The following is a 22,166-nucleotide window of genomic DNA, read 5'->3' as shown; positions in this document are numbered from 1 at the left end:
GACACTTATTACTGATACCGAAGGGATAAAAACTATTAAAAAGACTAGTGGATTACACGACAATCTCATTTCATGTGACTGACCGCTGACTGGAAACAAATCGTTCATTCATTCATTCGTAACTACCAAGTGCAGCTGGTTACAGTGTTAGTTCAAAATTAGTTCTCGTTCAATTGGCTTTAAAGCTCAGGTATTTAGGATAACAAGCTTGATTTGTGTGTGAAACTGTAAGTTGTTTATTATTGATTTTGTTCACCAAGTTATTTTTGTATAATGTACATTTGTTAACTTTTGCTATTTAAGTCGTCAAATTAGACATTACAAGCCAATACCTAAAAGTGTAGTTAGGGTTTCTGATTTTCGGTTTTAACCGATAAACAACCCTGATACAAAAAATATATATAATCGGTGGACAGCCAACAAACACCGGAAAAACTGTGGAAATGGTTAATCAATTCACGATGAATTTACCCTATTCCCATTAAAAAATAAAACCTACTACAAAAATAATAATAAACACATTTCCCAGTGCTGCTGGGCAATGTCCTGCCTTCCTGACTTGCACCTATCATTGATTCGTTCTCAATACTTTAAACCCGCCCCAATTACTGAATGACAGCACATTCCTACATTTCTATTGGAGACTCCGCTTGCGAGATTTAAAACGAGATTACAATCAGGATGGAGGCTTGTTAGCGGGATTTCAAGCTGTATTACAGTTAAGATACAGAGGATTTAAAACAGAATTGTGGCAAAATGTACAAAAATGCCTACACACAAAAACCTCAGAAGAATGTGCCCCTGACCATAGGGATTTCGTGTGAGTACGTGTGAGTAAACCGCTATAAAGCTAGGATGTGCTATCCTCATCTTTATGTTTCAGAAACTTCTCTGAAATATATTAAAAAACAATTTCTTTTTAAATCTTACCAGCAAAAACATAAGCCTGGATTAATATGGACTTAAACAAACAAACAAACAAAAAAAATAGGATAATCCAATTATCCAGGAAGATGTACTACCTGGCAGGCCTTTGCTGTGATGTCGGATGGCGTATCCTGGGAAAAGGCTGGTCGCAGGGCTGCTCCAACCTACCAAAGTTAGAGAGACACATTATAGTAAACAACAATAAGATGCATACGTTCTGGTGAATAACACTAAGGACTGGATATTAGTGTTCCCTCATATCTTGTACAGGCTACATTTGATTATAATGTATGGGTCATACATATTCAACTGACTGCTAGACTTAATAAATGAATTTTTAAAAGGTCATACTTTTTAATCATTCTTAGATCTGTCATTAGAGTTTCTGTCAAGCGAAAAAAAATACACTGTATATTGAAAAATCAGCTAGAATTTTAAAATTAAAGTACTGTGGTTTCTTTGCTGCATTATGAACATATGTACAGTTATGAAAAGGGGTTAATAGGGTATTCATGCAGAAACGAATACAATTCATTTCCTCTCTAATATCAACCTAGTTGCCAGTAATACACACGTGACTCCTGTTATTTCTGCTAGTAACATTTAAATTTACCATATCATGCAATTTGCATACGTCAGAATTTTCTAAACTGAAACAAAATGGTAGAATTCATATGTAACCGATTACTAATTGCCATCTATTTATTTCACAAAAACTCTTGACCTGCAAATCTCTTTGAGGTTTGCAGGTCAGTAAATTTAGGGCCTGGCATTTCAGAAAAACTGTTCAAACCAGTTAAACCTGCAAGTTCAAAGACTGAATATTCAGCAAATACATTAATATGGCTTCACAGGCCAACTTGGAAAGTAGTGGCACTCCTGGCTGAGGTGTGGTAATGTGAGGTTGGAAAGGAGATTCTTACATTGGCCTGGTACTGCTCCAGTATCACATGCCCTGGGAACTCTGGCTCAGGGACGGCTGCAAACTTCTTGATGATGTCCTCCAGGGCCTGCAGGCCTGCCATCCTCAGCTGGTTGCTGTGATCGGTGGCAGCCATGAAAGCCATGCGGATTAGGTCCGGGAGGTGAAGCACAAGAAGATCATCTGCAGCAGAACCAAACACACTGTCGATAGTTTCTCAAGCCCTGGCTAGCACTAATCTTTGAATACCTTATAGAATGATGCAGTTCAAAATTAGTGCTAATCAGTGTAGTGTGTAACCTTACTTTTATAAGCAAAACAGAAAAGCTCTTAAAATATTCACTTCAGTGCTTCAAGTTGGTAACAATTATTTTGTAAAAAGCATGGTTTTTCAACCCAAGCCAGTTATAGTACACAGAATATGAATACATTATTAACTGGGAGTGGAAAAATAAAATATAATTACTACTGTAAATAAGAATATTGTAATTTCTTGGAGAATTCATATATTATATGAAATATAAAAGGTTTCCCGCTGGTCCAAGTTTACAGTATTCCTAATCAAGGGTTTACTTCTGTTATGCGGTACATCAGACATGGTTACATAAATACAACAATCTATACCCTCTCAATATGAATTTCTTACTGCTTACTCATTTTGTTCTCTTTAAATATTTCATTATGTAAGAGAACATTGTTAGAACAAACACATTTCTTGTTTTTTTTTCAGATTTCATGAGTAGCACTCTGCTTTTCTAGTATTACATTTCATTTACATAAGTTATATAAATAATATTTTTTCAACGTGCAGAGCCTGCCTGTTTAAAATATGTTTGTAATATTATCATTTCACAAAAGGAGGTTTCTAAAACTGACCTTTTGGGTTCTTGAGTTTGGCTGAACGGGCAGCTGCCAGGTCAAAGTGCACCTTGTCTGCGCTCTCACACAGCAGGATGATGCGGCACAGACAGTCAGCCGCGAACACACGTGTCACCCAGCGAGGAGCAACAGAGGGCATGGACTTGTCATCCTCTCCCAGTGCGGTAAACATGATGTCATCGTCCATTTCATCCTTCTTCTCCAAGTCTTCCTCCTTCCCAACTTGAAGAGTGACTGCAGCACCAGCCTCTAAAGGACACAAAACCGTTTAAAAAAAAAAAAAAACAGCACCATAAAATTAAAGAAACAGACAACTTTTTGGTCCTTGGAAAATAAGCTTAATGTAAAGTTTATGAAATTAATTAAGTGAATGTAGAGCAATATTTATTTTGATTTAATTACCACAATTTATATCATTTTGTCTGTTATGGTATAAGCTGTACAATGCTGAATACCCTAAAGTTCCTAATAAGAAGCACAACCCCAATAATGGCAGAGTTTGGACTTGCATACTAAATGAGCCACTCCCCAAATAAACACTTGCTCTGTGTTTACTATACAGTGGCAGTGAAGCAGGCATCAAATTATTGCTTTATTTACAAACATGTGAGATAGAGACAGCGACTGCTATTACATTTTTTTTTTTGTATCGGTAGACTGTAAAGAAGGCTACAGTTTAAATGTAATAAATAACTTGGGCAAGCAGTTCTCAAGAAATATAGTATATAAAAATATGTGTGACAACATATGGCCATAACCACGCTTCTATTAAATCCCAGTCCACAGGGATTTCCATCGACCATGAGGAATACCAGCTACAACATCTCCAGTAAAATATACAAAAGACATTTATTACTGTAATTTATAATAAGAAAAACCTACAACTGCACATGACAAGCAAATCAAAGTCTAAGTTAGCAGTGTTCTGTGCACTGCAGCCATGATTAATCCACTGTAAATCCACTCTTCCTGTAACTTCTCACCTATAGAGGCAGCTAGGACATCTTTACAGAGTTTCAACCAGTGGGACAGTTTTTCAACAGCCAGGGAGGATAGCATGTGTCCCAAAGTGTCGTGAATGTCAGAGCAGAGTTTCTTGTCCGTCTCCCGATCCAGCATCCCAAACAGGACTCCTTCAAGACCAGTCTCGGTGATATTCAAATCTGCAATTGCAGGTGGTGTTTTAGGCAATACTTTCCTACTGTCACATATTCACCACGTTCATTTCAGAAGCTTAGGCTATGAGTCTTTGGTAGACATTTTTATGAACAGCTTCAGTAATTCCAGAAGTTGGTTGTTAACATTTAAAATATGTCACACCTTTAGCCACCATATAAGTAAATTGACTGTACTAAAATCCTGTTTAATTAAACAGGTCAAAGGCTGGTGTCCTACGAAGGAATAACACATTTTAAAGTTGCAGGTGTATGGAAATTTGTGTTTGTTATAGCTATGTAAAAGGTGAGTCTATTTGTTAGTTGAAATGTGAATTGTACATATACTAACTGTATGCACGAGAGCTTGCAGCGCACATACTGTTTTTATACGTTTTCTTGTATGGATGTTTGTCTATATGAAAGCTTGTGTTTCATTACTTGTGAACGACTTGCTGGATTGATTTCAAAATGTTGTTGTGGACCTAAACACGCACAACTGCAGATTGTAATGTAAAAAGTTCCCCCAAAACACTGAAAACACCCACTGGCTATTCATGGATCAGTAAGCATAATCATTTGCAAGCACACAGTACATTGATTCCCAGTTAGGTAAAGACCTTCTAGTTATAGTATTCATTTCTTTGTAATTATGCTATTTATACTTTCAAATTCAGATGCATCCCAGTAAGAAAACATCACTCTAACGCACAAACTCCAATATAAGGGCTAGAGAGATGTCTAAGATTCAGATATACATATAGTTGTAATGGTAGGCTCTAAATTCACCTAACTGTAGCCAGTGCCTTTGTCCCTCCCCTTTCATGTGCTCTAAAGCTGATGTGAGGAGGTGGCCGTATCATTTTTTCTGATTTAGTTAAGCATTGGCAGAACATTAATAAATGTCCTTTCTTCTTAGAATAAAGATTCCTTATTGCTTTTGCAGTGGTTAAAGGCACTATGATTTACCTTTCATCTCATATAAAGGTGTATGAGAGGAAAGGTGTATCTGAAGAAATGTAAAATATCAACTTTCAAGTCACTTACTCATTCCAGTGCTGTCCTTGGGGTCGCCTGCTTTTTTCGCCAAGCTCATAGCGTACTCACAAACTTCCGCCGCCTCTCTCTGTGCCAGCTGTCGCAGGCATGCCACTGCAGCACGACGCAGCAGCAGGTGAGAGCTGCATAGGTGGACCTAAAGGGGAGATGCATTCCAAATGCATAGTTTAAACAAAAATAGACATTTTGAGTTTATATAGTACTGTGAAATATCCTGTGTTGATATCTGTTCATTATATCCCTGCAAGGAAACAATTTATGACCACACATTTCTTGTTCTTAACTGAATTTCAAACTTGGTTCCATAGAAAACATATTATTCATGTCTATGTGTACTCTCACCTATGTAGTAAGCCAAATAACAAATCGACTTATGCACAAATTTTCCTTTACATTTTCTAAATTGGTCACCAATTTTAAGTCTCTGATGGCTTATTAGATAATCAAGTCATGCAGATGAAATATTCATCCCCATTCAACAAACAGGTTATACGGTAAATCACTGAACCCGATTGATTACTATGGATCTTTCCATCTTGAACCACAGAATAAATGTGACGAATATCTAAAATTTAGTCCATAGTAATGACATATTGATCCTTACATAAATATACGCTAAAAACAGCACATCAGCACAGATTTATATATTTAATAAATTAGTTCTCCATAAACTTAATCTTTCAAAATAAATGTCATTGTCAATTTTAATACTGAACCTTTTTGCATGCAGAAAATCATAATGTGAAGGCAGATTATTTTATAGAAAGACTACAACACAGTTTCAAACAGACACATGTGATAAACCTATTAAAAGCATCACACTTACACAGAGGCAAGGGACCAGGCTGGACAAGTTAACATGACGTGGGGCAAACATGTGAAGCTGTTGCAGGCAGGAGATGGCAGCAGCCTGAACAAGGGAATCTGAATGGTCCTGCATGATTGCACAGCCTACCAGGCAAGAGGAGCGGATAGTAGAGATTGTGGCACTATTTCCTGAAAATAAAAATAAGTTTCTTTCAATGACTTTGTCAGGTACTTGGGAGTGTAGTTGACTGTAATTAAGGGACAGAGTGCCCTGTGATTCACAGAAGAGCTATTTTTTTTATTTGAGCAGTTTTCAGGTTGCCTTAACATAATGAAACTCCAGAAAAGTACTTTTGGCTAATACTTCCAATTAATTCCTAAAAGGTGAGTTGAAAATGTTTTTTTGGTATTTCCCTAAATGTCTATTATTCAGATTTGATGTGTTGATTCAACTGCATGATGTACAGTCTGGAAATTGATACAAACCTCTCCTATTGAACTTAAAGCTATTGTTTATGTTGTTTATTACTTAACCCTTGAACACTTAATTTTGTTTCACACTTGTCAATCAGCTACAACATGGAAGAAAGGCATATTTATCATTTCTACAAGTTTCCACTTACAACACACATACACACACACATAAAAAAAAGAACACAGACAGGTTTATTTTAATTAGTAGGCAGATATTTCTGGTCCTTTTTTCCTGGCAAAAAAAACAAAACAGCAGTTGTGCCTTTCATAACTTTAATCCCCTGTTGCCTTATGTTTCCGTTCATTCTCCATTTTATTTATGCAGATCTTTCCGTGCTATTTGAAAAACATTAGCCAAAATACTAAACTCATTGAATATTCACTGTTTGGTTTCAGTTGTTTAGAAATCACAAAACAAAACAAGGCTGCATTCTGAAACAATGTATTTAACTAAAAGCAAAAGCGTGTTCCCTGTATTAATAAAAAGTCATTATTATCTCAGTTTAGAAGCCCTGTATAATATTAATGTTACATTCTTCCTTTAGGTTATACTGCCATCAACTGGACACATAGTTAATAATTTTGATATCGTTCAAAAGGTATTTTAAGCACCAGGTTAATTAATTACCTTGCAGTTCAGGCCCAACGGTTGTGATCAAAGCTCCCAAGCAGCGTCCGAGACACTGATGCACTTCTGTATGCGACGGAGGAACTGTCAACAGGAGGGTCAGCACTAAGGACAGGGTGGGCTCCACGTAGCCCCGGTACATTGGCCCACTGGAGTCCACGATCAGGGCCAGGGAGTGAAGAGCCCAGGTCTGAAAAATAGCAAAAAGACACATCAGCTTGACCTCAATATAAAAAAAATAAAACAAAAATACAAATGGGTGTTTTTTTTTTTTAATCAAAAACAAAGCATCCCCAGGTCAAAATGTAAGGGGGAAGACATCTATCTATAGAGAAGCTTTTACAATTTCAGCGTTTGTTAGGCTCTGTTCTAACAAACAGTACCAGCTTGAACAGATCGGAAAGTCTGATCAGACAACCGTATTTTTTGACATGCCAAGCAATACCACAGTTCACAAAAAGGGAGAAAAACAGGTGCGAGTAATCACGACTGGAAATGAGAAGCAGCGCATAACTGTAATGCTCTGTGTGATAGCAGACAGCCGCAAACTGCCTCCATACGTCGTTTTCTTATATGCGTAATTGAGTTTGTATCTTTGCAAATGCAGCTTGATTTGATATTTTATTTTTTCCTCGAATTGAGGGTGGGAAATTCGAGGGGGTCTTAAATTTTGAGGAATACGGTATAAGCCCTGTCATATAAGGTAAATTGAGTGTACAGCACTCATAATAAAAAAAATGTATTATAGACTGGAGGTCAAAGAACTTGGTCCATCATTGCCACAAGTAATCTCACTTTTTAAAATTAATTCAACTCAAGGTGTGCCTCAGTGCAGTGACTTATTTGCCCAATAACCTGACCTGCGACACTGGGTAGAGGAATTGCAGCCCATTTTTTTATGAAATTTTATCTTTAGCAAGAAGGATCAAAATATTACCTGGACTTCATGGGAGGTTCCGTCCTGAGCGAGAGCCAACAAAATGCTGACACTGGTCTTTAGATGCTGCCCTGAGCCTATTCCCCCAACATACCGATGAAGACATCCTAGAGCAAGGGAGTGCCCAGTACGGGACACAACATCCCGAGCAGATTTCAATCTGAGAAAAGAGCACAAAATGAGAACTTAGACCAAGACATGTCTGTGTCTTGCCAGCGTGACACTACCGTCTCTTTAACAAGTCCCAATAGCATTAACATTGGTGGATTCATAAAGTTTGCAGCTATTAAATTACACAAAATCCAAATGCCAATTAAATACTATTAGTGAGAAAAGCTTGCTAAAAGAAGGCCAACCAATTGCTAAACATCAGCAACAATTGAAACATGTACATTGGACACAAAATTATTTGTCTGTTTCTTAATATTACGGGGGGCGGGGGGGGGGGGGGGAATAAATATTTCTATTCAGTAAGAGAGTTTGCCCAGGTCAATTGATAGCCTTCTGGAGAAATAAATACCCTCAACCCTTTTTGCACTTACTTATCAAAGCTGTACTGAGCCATTCTAGCAATAAAAGTCGCCTCTCCCACCACTTGGGCCATCCTGCCCAGAGCTTCCCCAGCAGCACATCTCAGGATAGGATTAGAGTTGTCCAGAGCTCCCATAACCAGCGCCAGGGCAGACTTTCGAACCTCCTCTGGGCCCAGGCTGCTCTTATTCTCTGCTAGACCCTGAACACAAAAAGGAATGTTGTAAAATTAGGTACATATAGGTACATAGAGCATACAGATAATCCTACTACCATGTTTGCATTACCATCATTTTGTAGGTCTCACATTTCACTATATAATAGACACACACACATTATTTTAGTGAAGGCAATTTATTGATTTTGCAAATATACTACACTTCCAGGTCACTGCATTCTACTTCAGAAGACTGCATGCCAACATTTAAAATAGAAGTTCAAGATCTTGTAAAGCACAGAATCAAAAGAATAACACGGAATCCAGTGCTGTACGGGGGGGGGGGTTACGGGAACGGGAACAAAATGCATTTAGTAGTTGAGCATTAAGCTTGAAAGTACATATTTGAAAGGAAAATATGAAACTTTTGAAATGTGCACACATTTTGTACAATACAGGGCAGGGAGTTGTAGCTACAGTGCTGCGGGGCGGGCATTAACGTTGCTACTAAGAGAAGCAGGATACACAAAGATATTCAATTGCCTCTTTACTTCCTTCACGTTGTGCGCAAAGCTTTATGGGATACACAGAGAGCTCGGGTGAAATGTTTCTATTGAGAATGGAGCTGTGTCAAATTTTTTATTTGATAAAAAAAAATACATTAAACTTTGGAAGTAAATTTCATTTTTGCCCAAGGTCTCTTGAACAAAATGGCAACATTGGCAAATTATGACACTACGTAATCAATGAAAATTGCTATTTTCTGAGCACAGTCCCATATTGTGAGGCATGCACAGCCAGCACAGATATTCTATTATTGGCACAGCATTTGAAAGGGTAAACCTGAAGAGGCAGGAAGCTGTGTCAAATGTATCATATTAATATCTTTGGTTATGTGCTTTATTAATTTATAAAATAGACTTATTTTTTTTTTAACAGGTTTTCAAGAATAAAACCACACAACATAAGTATGGGGATGCCTATTTCACTGACCTGTTTACTTTCGTCCCACTGAATTACATTTTTTAAAACAGAAAAAACCAAATCAGAAAAAAATAAAATCCAAAAACACAGAAAAATAAAACAGATTTCATAGGGCCTACATATTAGGTAAGATGTACTGAAATTAATGTGTTAGCTCTATTTAAAATACAAAACCCATCTTGTATTGATTTATTTTTAAATGCAGTAGATATTATTTCATTACCAAACAACAAGCTTCTCCATATTATAGAAGCAGTCTTGGAGCAATAGACTAAGGACACTGGGTACAAATACCAGATTAGTCACTCCATAGCAAAGTTTCAGGTTGGTTTTCAGCAAACACTTATTTATTTATTTATTTATTTATTTATTTATTTATTTTTTAAATATATCTCCTACCTTCAGTGCACTGAGAACTGCAGTAAAAATGTTTAGCTGGACAGCTTGCTGACGAACTCCTTTGGCTTGTTTGATGCATTCAGCAAAGTGATCCAACATCTGCAACCTGTCACAACGCACACAAAAGCCCCCAGTTACCAAAACATTATAGTGTTTGCTATGGTTGTAGTTTGCTCAATCATTTTCACCTCTGCATTGCAAACAGAATATTCAAGGTTAACACTTTTCATTCAAGCTCACAGTCCTACCAACCAATGCATCTGACAACCAAGGCCAGTACAGGGTAAGATAACATATTAAAAAAAAAACATGAATGCCTTAACTTAATTTGACATTTAGTTCTGAAATTGAGAAATAGCTCAATTTAAGTATTCTGTTGCATCTGCAGCTGACATTGACTTTATCTTGTGAAATATTGTTAGGAAAGTTTATGAAGACAGGATTGTGATTTATATTGCTTGGCTCCTTTCACAATTAAATGGTTCCAAGAGGACCAGATTCAATTTACAGCCTTTCACTAAATGAACAGAATTAATGAATACAAAAAATAATATCTGTTTTGTTCTTACCGATGTTTAAAAGAAACATGAGGGAAGACCACACCAAACAAGGCCACAGAGGCATCGATGACTGAAACTCCCAAAGGCAATGGACCAGGTATAGCTTCACCTACTGGGACACGCAAGTAAATGGAGGAGGGGTCATGTTCCAAAGCTCCGCTCCCAGATGCACTGTTCGGCTGCAGCTACGAAACAAGAAAATCATGCTGAATAAGACTACAGATTATAAACTCTATTGGTAGAAGCAATACTGTGTTGTACATGATAACAGAATCTCTTTGAGTAAAAGCTCCCTAAAGATCGAGTGAACGAAGGCATACAAAACTTCAGTAAATCAATATGCTTTTACTACACACCACAAAATGGAGTAACAGACAGAAAAGAAAAATCTGTCATTTTGAAGAAGTAAATAAAAATCGCCTGATTCTTATATACCGTATATGTATGGGTGTGCATGCAAGCAAGGAACTAAATATTAATCAGAGTACCGAGTTAACCACATTCCATTTCTAACAAGTATGTATAAAGTTAGTCACGCTAATCTAGTGTTGCCTTCATGCTGAAGGACAAATAAGGTAGAGAAGTTCACCTTCAACTGAATGACTTAATTCCAACCCCAAAGATAGCTTTGACACTGAATTAAATACTTCAAGAGTAAATAATTCTGAATTAGTGTGCAACCCACTAGCTACATTTCACAAGCGCAAATCAAATAGGATTTAATGTGTTGTCAAAAACAATATTTAGTGTGTAAGAATTACTTTTACTGTGCTGGGAGTTCTGGACTAGTTACCTATTGTGACGGTAACAAGGCGTCATAGCAAATTAATAAGTCAAGAAGTAAATATTAAATTAATATGGTGTATTAAAACAAAATATTTCACCTGATCTTCAATAGATTTGTGGTCTGTTTCCTGAAGCCAGGAGCCGAGCAGTACACTGTCGTCGTAGTGGCACAGGGACCTCAGCAGGGACGTGGTGGTGTTTGCAGAGTTATCAGTCAGAGTGAACTCTGTAACCAACTCGCGAAGGAGTGCATTGAAACTTCCTGTGAAAACATTGTAAGACAAGAAGAAAAATAATACACTTAATTCAAATGTTAACTTAAGAATTATGGTACGACAGGCTGTTGTGATATGCTCAAATAACACAACGGCTGTGGGTAAAGTGCCTCTAACTCCACATCATTGTGATATTTCAGCATCTCGCAACACCTTGGAGTACCATGATTCGATTATAAAACTACATTTATCATCGTTACTAACTAACATACTAATTAGGCACTTACACTGCCGGTAATGATTTTCATTTGTGTGTTCTTCCACTGTTTAAAAAGGAAGGTTCAGGTGAGCGGCATTGTGTGTGTGAGGTACTACATTTATTACTTTACAAATAGTAATACTAACTATTGCTCCCATGTGTATTTGTAATATAATTGAATTTTACTGGAGAATATTGGATTGATTTGTTGTGGACAGTGCAGATGTTTTTGTAGAGGGAGGATTAGCCTCTGCTCCACCAACACCTCTCCCCCTTCGCCAGTGGACAACAAACATTTGAATTAGGTTGGTTTGCTGCCACACTGTTAGTAAACATATGGACAAATTATTTCTTTCTTCATGGCTTGCTTGCCAGTAGCTTCTGATGGATGACTTATTTTTTTGTGACGTTATGGACATTATTTACTGTGTTTCTAGCACAGCTTTGGTGAGAATATGAACAGAAGTAACGTCAGATCTTACTGAACGATTTGTAAATCTATTTCATAGTCCCGCTTTCCTCTGCTTCGACATCATTGAACCAAGGTAATTATACCCAACAGCTTTAGTGAGTAGGTGGTGTTGTCAGAGGTGCCAAGGATTTAATTAAAAAGCAGGTGAGTTTTCAGGTAATTTTTAGTATTTATTTTTAAGAGTGGATTATTAAAATCATCATACACCATTCTACAATTTCTTTGTTTCAGTGTGGGATTTTGTTGCATATCTTTTTCCTGAATCATTTGTTATTATGAAAACTGGTCAGGTGTAGTACATGCTTTATTGTACTGGGAGGGGTGCACAGTCCCCATTTTCTTCAATTTCTCCATTCTCTTTTTGTTTCTGTTTCAGATTTTGTGATGAGGCTAAAGGCGTGGTGTTATTGTGACATTTTTGAATGGGTGGAACATGTGATAGACCAATTGGAGAGCAGTATCTCTACCTGCTATTTTATAATCTTCACAATAAAAAGTAAGTATTACTGTAGTGTACTACAGTGGATTATTTACCTTCATATGTTTTAGGTGGTAACAAAGCCAGAATATCATAGAGTCTCAATCGAACCATTGCAGCACTGGCCTTCAAATGAACTCCATGTGCCTTAATGACAGAGGGGATGCTAGTGGACAGAAAGAGCCAAATTCAGAACAAGACCATCTTTTTCAACAACTTCCTACAACCTTTTATATTCATCTTGCCCTTGCAAACACTTGGCAAACTATGCTTGCTTCAAATCAGTCATTGTTCAGATCTTCTAGTTCTATTAATCAGATTATCCTCTCTGATCCAGACTAAACATTTTCCATTGTTACTTCTTTACATTTCAGGTTCATGTTTGGACACCAAAATACTGGTCTTGGCATTCTTATTATTACAATCACTAAATCAGCAAGTGATTCATTTTGTGATAATCTTTTTATCAAAAATCTCAGAGTTTTCAGTACTACACTGCTTTTAGTAAAACAAAAAAAATGGCAAATTAAAATGCAGGTACTCACTGAGACATCATCGTCATTGCACACTCTATTGGCGTCATTAGTCTCCGGATCACATCTTCTGTAAGCAGCTCAGAGCAATGAGCAACAAAACTCCTCATTGCTGTTGACAGAATAGGCAACAGTGTCACCATCTTCTCTGCAACAAAGTGTCTCCTTCTGAAGCAAAACTACACTTTCATTGTTTACTATCCTTATGGAAAGTTGTTCAGGAAACATAAACTTGTCACACTAATGATGTATTTTGATTGGAAATGATGAACACATCCTGTTTGAGAATCTGACTGTATCTTCAATCACTTTGTTTCTGGTATATTGCTTGTATTTTCAATCATCTAATATATTTTTATTTAATTTTCATTAAAAGTCATGGAAACTATTTAGTTATCTTACGATAGTCTACTTAGTGCTGAAAGAGCTAATGGGTAAACTTGTGTTAGTATATACATGGGTATATCTAGAAGTTTATTTATCAAGCTAATTAATTACCACAGAGTGCTCCAGCACGGCCTTCCAGAGTGACCTGCCAGGTGAAAGAGTCTCCTCTCGCCTTCTCAGCCTCCAGCTCCTTCTGTGAGCGGGGAAACACGTTTCGCCAGAGAAGCAACATCTTTGGAAGGTGGTAGCGAACAAGAGAAGGGCCTAACACAGAAAAGTAACAAGATCACTTACAAACTGCCTCAACCAAGGACAATAGATCTCAATATATCATAATAAGGTAGGTAACCTTGACATTCATAGAACTGTATATCAAACAAAGTCTTCCTTGAATGCCATGGAATATTTCTTGTTGAAGTTTCTGTTATAACAGGACAAGCTGATGACCACTTTGCACATCAATGATAAAACATTTAACTGACAATAACTGAAAGAAACATGTTGCAAATTTGGTTCTATAAAGTATGATTTTTGCATTATAAAATCTAAATGTGATGACAAACACCTGTTGAAATGTATTGCATTGTAATGAAAACAAGACAGATTAAAACAACATAATTGCCTTATCATGTACGCACCTAAAGTCATGAGTGCACCCAGGAGAAGCCACCCGGCCTGTGTGCGTTGTAGGGACAGACGGCTGTTCTGAGCAGCAGTACGCAGAAGATCTTCTGCAATGCTGACAACCATCTAAGAAAAAAAATTGAAAAACAAAAAGAAATGTAAGGTAGCCTTTTGGCACAAAATAGATCTTATTCTCTTGAAGTGGTGGGGAAGGTACATTTGCTATTATTTGACAACTGCCATTAGATCTGATAGAAACTCTACACCATGCTCAATACTGGTTGTGTTGCCAGACAAAGTATGTCTTTGCTTGGTTCCAATCTGTATTTGAACCACTGTCATGTCAAGAATACGAAGACTACCTGTAATATTGGTTATCCGCCTGATGATTAATTTAGAAACCAAACATGAGAGCCTTTTGAAATACTGTCTATCTAAAATGGTTTATGACATAAGGTACTAAATGTTCAGCAGTGGTGGCTTTGTTACTTCAAACCCACTATTGACAAAGAGAAAACCATACAATACAGCTGTGAAACAAATCTGAACCCAATATTTTACAGTCTTTTTTTTTTTTTTTATATATATTTTTTTTTTACAGTCTTTTTTTTTTAATATGAAGACCCTCACTGACCTTTCCTTTAGCATGAGGAATGCCCAGAGGACATTGGTGTACCCCTCCCAGCAGCGCTGCCATAGCAAAGCTGTAACCGCTGACAGCTTCGGGCGAGGTTTTCAGGTTGTTTATGCACTCAGCGCACCGGTCCAGTAAAGGTGTGAGCTGATAGGGCAGCGCTACCGCGACGCAGCGCAGACACCAGGCAGCTGCCAGCCGTGCAGCCATGCTAGGGTGCAAAAGCACTGAGGTCACTGTCTCCAGGAAGCCTGCAAACACAGCAAAGAGGCACAGTGAGCAAACAGGGACAAACTTCACAGTCATTTACAATAAACTAATGTATCCAACATACCATTAATGTGCTCATTTTCATTCACCAGTTGACCCAGGATGTGTGAAAAAACATACCATAATAGTCATTATGTTGAAATAGTTATCACTGCAACACAGGATACAGCAATGGTAAAGTAATTCAGGTTATTCTGCAAACCTTAAAACACATGCTGTGTCACATCATTTCACTGGGGGACAGGCAAATATTTCCACTGAAAGGGGAAGTCCTGCACACAATATTGGAGTGGAAGCTACAGAACAAACACACTGTTCCTCAAAAATATGTTTAAAAAAATGTTATTAAACATTATTAAAATATGTAGTAGTCTGGAATAAAAAATACAGAAATATTAGAGGCACCTTCATATATATGTTGCTCTCACAGCTTTACCAAGCAGAGAGGAATGTGTATGTGCTTTTACTCACCAATGGAGGGCTCCTGTATCAGCGGTGATGCAGTGGCACTCAGGCTGCGCACTAGGCTGCCCAATTCTTTGAGGGCGCACACCATTACATGCTGGCTTGCAGAGACGTCTGCTGCACCTGCTTTGTTTTCATTGTTGGCATCATTCACAACAGCTTCTTAAAAAAAATATAAAAACTGCTTTTTTTATATCCTTTAAAACCACTGTAATGTATTATTTGAAATACTGTATCAAAACAATAATGATAAAAACATTTATCATAGCAATAATGATTTGTTTAACTCAATTAATAGCTACACATGGCTTGAAGTTCACTATCAGAGAAGAATAAAAAAGACAGGGTTTCTGAGGCAAGGTTGACTGTTGCATTGTTTGGTAACACTTTAGTGGGCACAAAAAAAAATACATTTAAGAGCAAGTAGTTTCAAATGTAATTTTAGTTTTTAACCTTTCTCTTGCCTTTTTATGATGTTTGCAATTATTTTGAATGTTTATGGGTTCTGTTGATCCTGAATGGGGTTACTGTGATTTTCTCTATACTGTATCTGTCTTCATCTGCAAGCATGTCTGGACTGAACAGACTTTCTCATTCCATTCAAATTATGTGACAAAATGTCCTTTCATCTTGTCCTGCCCAGTCTACGCACTCACATTATATGTAGAGTAGGTAGGGCCAGCAGAGTGAAAAGGCACTATTGTCACATGGTTTGAATGGAATGAGGGAGTCTGTTTAATGCTAGTTGGTTATAATTCTCTCGACAAGCTCAAAGCAAGTCCAAGGCCAGGTAAAGACAGATGTAGAGAAAAATGATAATATTGAGCATCGGAACCCAGGACCATGCTCAATGACTGTGACATTATAAAAAGACAAGGGCAAGGAACAAAACAAGAAAAAAAATATCTGAAGCTATTGCACTTTCTCTTTGCTGATTAATTAATTTGTAAAATGTAATATTTTTGACAAGCTCTTGGAATTCATTGTTTTCTGTAGTATTTAGGAATGAAGATCCTGAAGCGATTCTGGTGAGAAGGTCGATAGTGGTGTGTGCATGGACTCAGAATGAGTAAAAATCGATCTGTTTTAATCTTTTAATTGCAGCAAATAAACTGAATCTGTGCTTAGTCACCTGAAACCCTATGTACTGTATTTAGAAGATAGGAAGGAACAGTTGTTGCTTTGTTGAAAGTATTCTCAAAGCAAATCACAGATTAAGAATTTGAAATCAGAAGGGTAACCAAAAGAAAAAAGATTGAAAAAGAAAACAGAACAGTAAACAATGTTATGAATAACAGAAAAGTGAGATTTAATGTATTTTTAGTTCAATTGTGGGTCAATGGTTCTGAGGCAATTAATGCCACCAGTGGTCATTTAATTGTAATCGATCACTGCTCTAGGGATATCTACAGTCGGCTTCAACCATAGCCTAGTTTATGCATAATTCGATTTGTGCATTAATGATGCTTTGGTTGTATGCTGACACAAGACCTAAAAAATAGTTATCTGCCGAGCTCTCTATCCCACAACCCTTTGCGCGCAGCATGACGGATGCCCCCACATAGAGAACTGTGGAGTGTGATGTGTGTATTGATATAAACCAGCTTAAACGTGGACAGGTATAATCAGTCTTGTACTGGAGCTGAAAAGTGAGTTGGAATAGAAAGTGTTATTGTATCGGTATAGTCTAAACCGAAGCGAATTTCACCAGTATCGTTCTGATACAAGTGTGAACAGGGTATAAGTAAATTGTACAGTATACAAGAAATAAGTACAGTGTAATGGCAGGGAAGTAAGTTAGTTAATTTGTTAAAAGTTAATGATTTAGCATTATTATTATTATAATTATTTGTTTATTTAGCAGACGCCTTTATCCAAGGCAACTTACAGAGACTAGGGTGTGTGAACTATGCATCAGCTGCAGAGTCACTTACAACTACGTCTCACCCGAAAGACGGAGGTGAAGTGACTTGCTCAGGGTCACACAATGAGTCAGTGGCTGAGGTGGGATTTGAACCGGGGACCGCCTGGTTACAAGCCCTTTTCTAGCATGCAATTAAAAAACATATGAAGGTGTAATCATTCTGTATTAGTAGAGCCCTGTGTTTTTCGCAAATACAAAAAATATGTATGTAGTTAAAACATGATGTATACTTTGTTTTTATTTATATACATCTATTTGAGTTATTTTATTAATGTGTATCTGTAATAAAACAAAATAAAACAACATTTTTAGTGGATAAAATGAAATGTGAAAAATAAAATGAAAAATGATAAAAAATAAATAAATAAATAAAAAGAATTTCACAGGGCTTTATGTATTAGTAAGTATGCTAATTAGCAAATAGTTTAAGAGAACTGTCCTGAGAAGGAAGTCACTAGGATACATACCCTCCAACTATACTGATTTAGCCAGTACAATAACTAATTTCTAACTTTGGTATCGAATCCCCACAAACTGATTGCTGTACCGAATTTTGAGCCTTTATTATTTTAATGCATGGCCCCACCAGACCACTAGAGGCATGCGGGTACTGGCGTCACATCCCCATGGTATTGCCTGCTAGACAGATAGTAGACAGAAAAGATACTGGTAGACAGTCCATTCAAAGATATTCTGTTACTATAGAATGTGTTTGCTTCATTTCCGAGCAGGAGCAGTAGCACTCAGAACCACGTTTATGGCTTGTTACATTACTGCTCGGAAATATGTAAGGCATGAATTCTTAACATTATTACATGCGGGGTTGGGTGCTGAAGATTAAAAACTGAAGAGAAGAAAAATATTTTCTGGGTGTTTTGTGAGGCTTAAACTCCTGCTGGCGTCAGGTGTTGAAACTTCGAGATTTTTTAATCTTAACCCATCTCATTTATCCCTTATCCCAAAGGGAACATATGATTGTAATAATGCTAATTCAATTTAAATGTATTTATTTTAAGGCAGTTTAGCCTTTCTCACGTATTTAGATCCATAACTCTCTCAGAGTTCTTTAGTTTTTAAAGTAATTACATTTAATTCCTACACCCTACGACTGGATAGCCAGAAAAAAAAATCCTCATTAACTAATGTTTTTTTAAGCCCAGATTTTAAATTCATGGAATACTTAAGGTTTTAGAATATGTTTCAAAAGTTGTTTTAGGCTTTTGATGCATTATACATCACAAAACTGATAAAAAATAAATAAATACATTTTAAAAAGTCTATACCAGTACATACACTAACATACTAAAATAAAAGTTCAGTTATTTTAACTATAACCAAATGGCAGTCTGTTATAGAAAAAAATACGCTTTTTGGAAAATTTAATGGCAGTTGGCAAATCACTATTGGTAATAAAGAGGAATACAACGAACCAACATCAAAAACTGTGTACCTGTTCTTTGGTTATACGAAGTGAAATTTACATCACATGCCAACTCTACAGATTAAGGCGCTCTCGTAGAAATTGGTAACCTACTCAGTAAACTACCAATTTTCATGTACAGTGTAGTTTCAGGTATGGGCAATATTTTTATCTTGTGTATGTGTTTGACAATGCTTATGTACCATGGAGGCTGTGTGGTCCAGTGGTTAAAGAAAAGGGCTTGTAACCAGGAGGTCCCCGGTTCAAATCCCACCTCAGCCACTGACTCATTGTGTGACCCTGAGCAAGTCACTTAACCTCCTTGTGCTCCGTCTTTCGGGTGAGACGTAATTGTAAGTGACTCTGCAGCTGATGCATAGTTCACACATCCTAGTCTCTAAGTTGCCTTGGATAAAGGCGTCTGCTAAATAAACAAATAATAATAATAATAATAATAATAATAATAATAATAATAATAATAATAATAATAATAATAATAATAATAATTTGCTCTCACACCACGTATCCCAACACAAATGAAATACTGGTATCTGTCATTTCTTCTCTCTATTCAATATGTATTTTGATAAGACTATACAAATGTTTATACAGTATATCATGCAGGCACATAAATGTATATTTCTTATGTAGTATTTGTGCACTTGGGTAAGAGATCTAAGTTCTTAAAATTAAAAAAGTATACTTTTGGAGTAAGTCAGTTTATGCCACCTGTTTGAAAACAAACCATGTGTGGGCCAGGACAGGGCACTGAGCACAGGAAAGGCTCTTCAGCATGATGGAATTTGTTAGTGAGATTTTGTGAGACGTAATGAAATATACAGATATTTGTTGTCTCAAAATGTAAAAATGTGCATTCCAGGTTGCTGGAAATTGCACATTTTAAAGTTAACTTTTCAAAAATTCTGAGAGGGGCATGTCGCCAGACCCCAGTAGAAGCAGGTCCACCACTACCACGCTATGAGCCCACACAAGTCTACCTATTTTCATCTCTCAAATGTTGGAGGGTACAATTAAAGTGTACTTGTTACTATGTGACAGAATTATGTTCACGGAATGAGGCCTACTTAAATAATTACACTGTACAAAACCTCAAATTATTATTTTAAACCTTGCATTTACTTATGGGTGCAGAAAACACCAATTATTACAGGGCAGTTGCCTTAATGGGGAAGTATGACAGTACGCAGAAAGTAAAAGGCAAGTATATTTGTGTAAGTTGGTAAGAAAATTAGTAATTATTGAAGTTACTAAGGACTTACTCAGAAAGTTAATGGAATAAAATAAAAAATAAACAAATTAATAAATAAGTAATGAAATAAACAAATACTTACTCTGTAATGCTTTGAACCTTGTCATTTCCCCCCCATCAACAATCTGTTCCTTACCAACTGCCCTCATCTGCTTGCTGATGGCCTGGCAGATCTCTTTGGCGGCTGCAATTTGAGCTTTCTCCCCCAGTAGGCTGCCCAGGGTGGCCCGGAGCAGGAATGAGACGCAGCGGCGCGAGTACACGGCCTCCACGTGGGTCTGAGTGGCCCGGGGGTGGGACACCAAGTCCAGTACGTGGGACAGGAATGTCGCAAAGTTACGCTCCAGCCACTGGCCACCCAGTGTGGTGACAAAGACAACGTAGGCCTGTGAGAATGTAACAAACAGGAAGTAAAATCTTTTCACTTTCACATAGCTTTTTTAAACCTGAAAATTAACAATTTTATATTCTACATAGATAGTACCCTTAGCACCTTTCCCAGTGCTATCCATTTTCTAGAAATATATTGGTGGTGAGATGTTTATGGCCCATTAACACCACTGAGACCCTGTGTTTATTAAATATCTTGGTATCTCTGAATAGATAATTATCACCTCTTTAAAAATGAAGAACAGATTTTAATAAGCAAGATGTCTCTGAATTGTACCCATTTACTACATAAGCAGAATAACTGGATGTGAAGTTTATGCAACTGTCAAGTCTGCCAATTGCCAAGTCAGGTATCGCACTAAATGTTGCATCAGTCTTGATAGTCGTATTTGCAGAGTTATTAGTCTATGCTTAGTGTTGTGGAAAACCAAGTCATATATCGTTAAAGGAAGTAATTCAGCACTCATCATAAAAAGTGTTCATAATAATTTGCCTGTAATCCATGTATCTTTTACATACTTTATATATAGGGCTTGAAGTTTTTAGTTTTAAACGATAATAACCAAAAAAACACCTTTTTTATTTGTTAACCGACAAACGTGGGTTTTGGCAATATATTTCATGTCAAATCGTGCACTACTCTTTCTACATAAAGAAAACGGCTTTCAAAAGGCAGGCAATTTTTGTGGACCTATGTAACAGAATACACTTGTTAGAGTGACTTGTGACTGGTGGGCTGGAAAGAGCTTTGAAACAGACTTTAAAGTTATAAGTGTAAAAAGTTGTCAGGATTTTAACAATGAAAAGAAAAATTACAGGCACGTTATTTACAGTTGTAGCAACACGTAAGGAGGTGAACCACTATATTTTTCGGAACCAAGCTACTTACTCTTTAAGCTTGCTTTGCAGTATTGTGTTAGTGTTTGCCTTCTAATTGTTTGTATAAAGTTATTTAACGGTATTGTATTCAATAAGCTTTACTGATAAACCAGAAAGTCATTGAGAAGCTGGAAAACAAAGTGTACAACACGTGAGCTGCAATAATAAAACTGTAAGATTGTAATCTGTCTGCATCCAGCTGAATAATGATTTAAGAGTTATTTATTCACCACATCCAAACCTCAATATTACAGTGTGAGAGATACGCGGGCGGTAATGGGGCATAAAACAAAATCTGTTTCTCATAATTCTCAATTCAAAATGCACCTAGAGTTCTACATTACCCGAATCCTCAATGTGGACATTCTCACTTCAAAACAGTGAGTTAACCGATATGTATTAGTGAAACGTACATGCAATTTATTATACAAACTGAAAACTGATGCGTTTGAGTGGTGTTTATTTTTAATAACCGATTTTGCTAAATAATAATAAAAACCGAACCGCCCCACCCCCGAACTAAAAAATAAATACAAATTCAAGCCCTATGTATATACGTATCAAAGTGCAGACCTATATACTGCTGAACACTTTTGTAGCATATGAAAGATAACTCCACTCAAACTGCAGATGAGTTATATGAAAGTGAATCATTTTGTGAAGTCCTTAAAGGGTTTTTGAAACAGCATAACTGGCTTACGATGCAAGTATTTAGAAAAATCACCCTTTTCTCAAGCGTGGG

At 36.9% G+C, this 22,166-nt stretch overlaps 1 protein-coding gene across 7 annotated transcripts in view; it reads right to left on the bottom strand.

Moving 5' to 3' along the window:
• Positions 1-22,166, bottom strand: part of LOC117402816 (HEAT repeat-containing protein 5B-like) — a 77,791-nt gene that overhangs the window by 41,336 nt on the left and 14,289 nt on the right. For 4 of the 7 annotated variants that reach the window (XM_059024393.1, XM_059024395.1, XM_059024396.1 and 1 more), the window contains exons 8-26: positions 20,238-20,541; positions 15,548-15,703; positions 14,807-15,057; positions 14,187-14,298; positions 13,660-13,812; positions 13,174-13,273; positions 12,685-12,794; positions 11,303-11,466; positions 10,428-10,603; positions 9,859-9,964; positions 8,330-8,520; positions 7,788-7,947; positions 6,851-7,040; positions 5,768-5,937; positions 4,930-5,077; positions 3,712-3,891; positions 2,726-2,977; positions 1,851-2,032; positions 1,023-1,091 (exon numbers count right to left, since the gene is read on the bottom strand). In XM_059024393.1, the coding sequence (XP_058880376.1) occupies positions 1,023-1,091; positions 1,851-2,032; positions 2,726-2,977; positions 3,712-3,891; positions 4,930-5,077; positions 5,768-5,937; positions 6,851-7,040; positions 7,788-7,947; positions 8,330-8,520; positions 9,859-9,964; positions 10,428-10,603; positions 11,303-11,466; positions 12,685-12,794; positions 13,174-13,273; positions 13,660-13,812; positions 14,187-14,298; positions 14,807-15,057; positions 15,548-15,703; positions 20,238-20,541 (3,174 nt within the window). The remainder of the gene's footprint in view (positions 1-1,022; positions 1,092-1,850; positions 2,033-2,725; positions 2,978-3,711; positions 3,892-4,929; positions 5,078-5,767; positions 5,938-6,850; positions 7,041-7,787; positions 7,948-8,329; positions 8,521-9,858; positions 9,965-10,427; positions 10,604-11,302; positions 11,467-12,684; positions 12,795-13,173; positions 13,274-13,659; positions 13,813-14,186; positions 14,299-14,806; positions 15,058-15,547; positions 15,704-20,237; positions 20,542-22,166) is intronic. The other 3 variants (XM_059024398.1, XM_034004310.3, XM_059024399.1) reach the window with 3 other exon arrangements.

Source organism: Acipenser ruthenus, chromosome 5 (genome assembly GCF_902713425.1).
Source record: "Acipenser ruthenus chromosome 5, fAciRut3.2 maternal haplotype, whole genome shotgun sequence".
NCBI classification, from domain to species: domain Eukaryota; kingdom Metazoa; phylum Chordata; class Actinopteri; order Acipenseriformes; family Acipenseridae; genus Acipenser; species Acipenser ruthenus.
Note: the sequence above shows the minus strand (reverse complement) of the source record. Positions and strands in the feature narration are given on the sequence as shown.